This window comes from Arachis ipaensis, chromosome B10 (assembly GCF_059453495.1).
Source record: "Arachis ipaensis isolate K30076 ecotype BB chromosome B10, ASM5945349v1, whole genome shotgun sequence".
NCBI classification, from domain to species: Eukaryota; Viridiplantae; Streptophyta; class Magnoliopsida; order Fabales; family Fabaceae; genus Arachis; species Arachis ipaensis.
Window position 1 is genome coordinate 138,356,602 of NC_142435.1, and position 4,493 is coordinate 138,361,094.

Here is a 4,493-nt window from a genome sequence, read left to right on the forward strand (position 1 = left end):
AAAAAAGTATTTTTATTAGTAATTTGTTAATTCATTAATTCAGGACTTCTTTGTTTTAGTTTACTTTACTCTTCCATTTTTAGTCATTCTCATTTAAGAGCAATCTGTTAACTGTATTATGCTTTTTAAAGCAAGGATTGTGTAAAATGACCTTGCTTATAGAAGATATTAAGGAATCATCAATAATAAATTTAGTTACAAGGATAGAAGGAACATAACACACTTTAATATCACTCTTGCTTTAAGAAGAATCCCTTACTTTAAAAGAAGTTCATTTTAAATATTTTCTTTTCTTTTCTTTTCAAGCATACAATTTAAAGGAACCAAAGAACCAAAGTGAGGTAAATAAATAAAGCCAAACCTGGGCAAAAAGAAACAGTATAAATATCCACTTCATATAGAAAATGTTTTAAACCTTTAGTTTTTTCTTTACCCTTTGAAAAGTTGCTAGACCAGAAAAACCAGTATAAAAAACCGCAATATATAAAGTTGCAGCTAAATTCCATGTTGCAGTTCAACTAAAAGTCTAAAACCAATTATATATACTAATATACATTATATTTGACAATGTATTTGTGACTCTACATGAAAATTGTGATAGCAAACTCCCTCATCAGCAAACATTGCAGCTCTTCATACAATACCCTTTGACATCACCATTACCAACCATATAAAGAGGGTTCTTCTCGCATTCACCTACTCTAGCCCATCTAGAACAGTTCTCATTCAGATCAGCACAATCCCCACCACCACTCTCAAATTTCTTGATTGGTTTTTCAAAGTCAGCCACGTGAATCCACTTCGTTGCAGACCATTTTTCACCCTCGATCACCGGGCAGCTTCCATGCAAGCTTCTGGAATCGGTAGTCGCATCCAGATGAAGACTGAAGAACAACAGGGCATCGCCCTTCTCTGGTTTTACTGAAATGATAAGAATAAAATCCTGAGTTTAGATCACAGCCAAAAACATAATTGCAGCAAATTCTCGTGATTAGATTATGTAACAAGGAATGCCAAGATGCCAATTTTTTTTAGAGTGTGGACAAGAATTAGTGCTCCCCAGATATATGTCGTTGAATTAAGTTAACCTCAACATTTTCAACATCAATTTAATCCTTCACCTTAAACTCTAATAAACTGCATACCAAGAGGTGAATAATAACTAGAAAATATTGCCAAAAATGGTGAAATCATGGGTTTATATATGTACATACTTAACACTTGAGGAAAGGGAAATTTAGTTAATCTAGCACTTTAAACAAGTGGATAGAAAAGATGCCAGCTACATCATGAAAACTGAAAAGAAAATCAACCATCGCACCCTTGAAAGTAAGTTACTGAGACCACTCAATATAATGTCTTTTTGAAATATTATACAGCTTAACGCCTTAAATCTCACACGTCAAGAAATGAAGAAACCATGTATATTGTTTGTATAACAATCGAGAAACGTGTACCTGCATATCCTTTGTGAGCACATTCGGACCAGCTCTCATCTTTCGGCTGGGATTCCTTTGCCTGAGGAAGATTTGATTCGAATCCCGTTAGTGCAAGGGGAGAGAGGGAGACAGAAGAGGTGTTCATTAGAATGGGCCATAATAGAAACAAATGTGATGAACACTTTACCTCAGCATTGGGGAAAATGGTTTCCCCACCCTTTTCAACATTAGATAAATACATCAATACAGTGGCAATCCGATGGCCACCCATAATTTGATTTGCCTTGTCATGGAAGTAATCAAAATGTGGTTCGTACTTCTGGCCATTCTCATAGTGCAAAATTTGGATAGACTCCCCATTCTCTGATGACGTTGAAGGCAGATAATTCAGTCATAGAGAGCAAAAGCAAAAATAGAATGGACCAAAGAACGATATTATCTAGTTACCTATGGGAAGGAATGTCCAAGCAGCAATCCGAGCTTCGATGGCAGCAACTACTTCATCCTTGAATATTAAAAGCAATGAAAAAAAAAGACAGTAACTTTGTCAAAAACAGCTTTTAGAGAGTAAAACTTCAGTTCTTGAACACAGATGTACTTAGTCATTTTCTCAATCTAAGTAGAGGAAGAAGAGTGATTTATTGTGAGAGACGGCAGGAGTTATTGGTGACCATTGAACACGCTAGATATATAAACTACTTTAAAATAAATGACTAAATGTGAGTCATCTCCAGATCATTCACTGGCCCCACTTCCTCTCTCAAGCAACATAGACTCTCTGCAGTCTTATGTGACTGTCTTTTGTTATCTATTTGATGCAAACCTCATGCTTTGTGCCAAGAGCTTCAGCGAAATTATTCAGATATGATAAGTGAACCATTTACTTATTAATAACAGCACATATAGTTAAAATCATTGGCAGTGTATGGAAGTAACTCCTCTCAGAATATATGTCAGCCACACACATGTGCTCACTCACCAACGCACAAAATACATACACTCACTCCCTTGGATACAAAGTTCACTTCTTCACAGACATAAAGTATGGTTTTCATTGCTTAATGACCAAAAAATTACTAGGTCCCGCAATTTCCATTGCTTCAAGACATTAATAAATATATGTATAACAACATTTGCGATAATGATGGTGGTGCTGAATGGCAGTTCACTATGATTACACTCCATTATTTTCATCATTCATAAAATGATACTTGCTCCTCCTAGTTTACTCATAATCCAGAACTAAATGACTTCTATAAAGCCAACAAGGTATAGCATTATGAAAAAGCAAGCATTTAAAAAATTTTACAGTACCTTTTATCACTAAAAGAAAATAAAAAAATACACAGTACCTGTCCCTTGCCGAGAAACATCCCGGAACTGGTTCTAACTTCACTCTCTATACTTTTCCCAGATTCATTATCCGCCACCATAGATTTCTCAAGCTTATCCTTGGCCTAAAACCATCAACAAATCAAATAAATAAGAATTCAGGTAAGAAACATCATAATAAATTAATCCCCCCCCCCCCCCCTTTCTTTTTTTCTCTCCTTGAAGTTTTGAAATTTCTAACCGTGGAACAAAATTTCAATCAAATACTACCATTACAAGATACATAAAAATAAAAAATAAAAAATAAAATCAAAGAACTAACCAGAGTGATCAAATGTTCACATTCTTCGTCAGTTAAAAACTTCTTGTATATAAAAGCCCTGCATGACATCACTCACCAAATTATATTATTACTACTAAGTTAACTATTATTTATAATAATAAAATGAAAATAAATAAATAAAAATTACCCTTTGGAAAAATTAAATAGGGAGAAAAGGGGTTTTATACCTTGGTTGCCACGATAGCTGAATGACCCTTGTTGGATCAAACACTGAAGAACCACCTCTGTTCAATCTAAGAAGCGATCCATGCCTATATGAACAATAAAAATATTATAATAAGAAAAAAAAAACTAAATAACAAAAAAGAGGGGTAGGGTGCAGGGTAATTACGTGGTCTTGGTTGCATCGGAAGAGTGCAAGCGAATTGAGGAAACAGAGAGATCGGCGAAGAGAAAGAGGAAAGATATGAAATGGAGAAGGAAATGGCGACGAGACAGCAGCATTGCGCAAAATCAAAGAAATTGATGAAATTAATTTTGAGGAATTAGGGTTTGAGAAAAGGGGAAAAGTGTGAATTCTTCTTTAGATTGTATGATGTCGTTTTTTTCGTGACAATAAATTCAACGAAGTACAATGAAAACCGCCCACTGGATTTGGGTAATGGCTTCGGGTTTGAGCTTCTCTCTGTGTTTTTCTAATTTTCTAATCTCCCAACACTGTTTACTTTCTGGAAGCTTCTTCTTCCTCCCTTTGTCTTTAACTCATAACACACAAAAATAAATAAACACTAAACAATAAGGGTTTTTTTTATTTAAATTAAATAAATATAAAATTAAAAAAAATATAAAATACAGTATAATTACATAAATATATAATTGACCACATATCGGTTATTAAGGGGTACAGGCATAGTTGTCCGGTAATCGAACCGGTCATGTTACTGGATCACTGGGTTACTGATTTAACCGATAGGTCACTGGTTGAACCGGTTAATTCGGTCTTATGTAAATAAAAAACAAAATATAGTAAAAAAATTAGAATTAAAAATTTAAAATACATATTTTTACTAATATTTTAAAAATATCTAGCTATTCTAAACAATATGGAACAGAAACAATAAATATTTTATTAATTTTACTCTATCATAAATATTTTTATTTTGTTTTTATATTAAAATAAGTATTATTTTCGAATTTTAATAATTTATTAATTAGTTTATATCTATTATACTATTATATACTACAAATATTTATTGAAAAATAATATTAATAGATATTATATAATTATGAAAAAAATAATAAGTGAGTTTATAATTACTGTTAAATAAAAATATAATTAATTTAAAAATAAGTGAGCTTATAATTAAAATTAAAATAAATTAAATAAAAGTAAATTATTTACCAAAAGATATTAATATATATTTTAATTTGTATCTATT

At 32.3% G+C, this 4,493-nt stretch overlaps 1 protein-coding gene across 2 annotated transcripts; it reads right to left on the reverse strand.

Annotated features, from left to right (window-relative positions):
- Positions 1 to 467: 467 nt before the first annotated feature.
- Positions 468 to 3,818, reverse strand: LOC107622610 (putative prolyl 4-hydroxylase 6). 2 transcript variants are annotated; one of them, XM_088483980.1, is made up of 8 exons: positions 3,446 to 3,818; positions 3,282 to 3,365; positions 3,094 to 3,151; positions 2,792 to 2,896; positions 1,887 to 1,944; positions 1,627 to 1,802; positions 1,458 to 1,518; positions 468 to 921 (listed from the first exon to the last, which is right to left on the reverse strand). In XM_088483980.1, exons 1-8 carry the CDS (start codon positions 3,556 to 3,558, stop codon positions 614 to 616), a joined length of 963 nt encoding a protein of 320 aa, XP_088340106.1. In that variant the 5' UTR covers positions 3,559 to 3,818; the 3' UTR covers positions 468 to 613. The 2 variants fall into 2 exon arrangements, with proteins under 2 accessions (XP_088340106.1, XP_088340101.1); XM_088483975.1 differs by having other exon boundaries at positions 1,458 to 1,802; positions 3,446 to 3,807.
- Between the last annotated feature and the right edge of the window lie 675 nt (positions 3,819 to 4,493).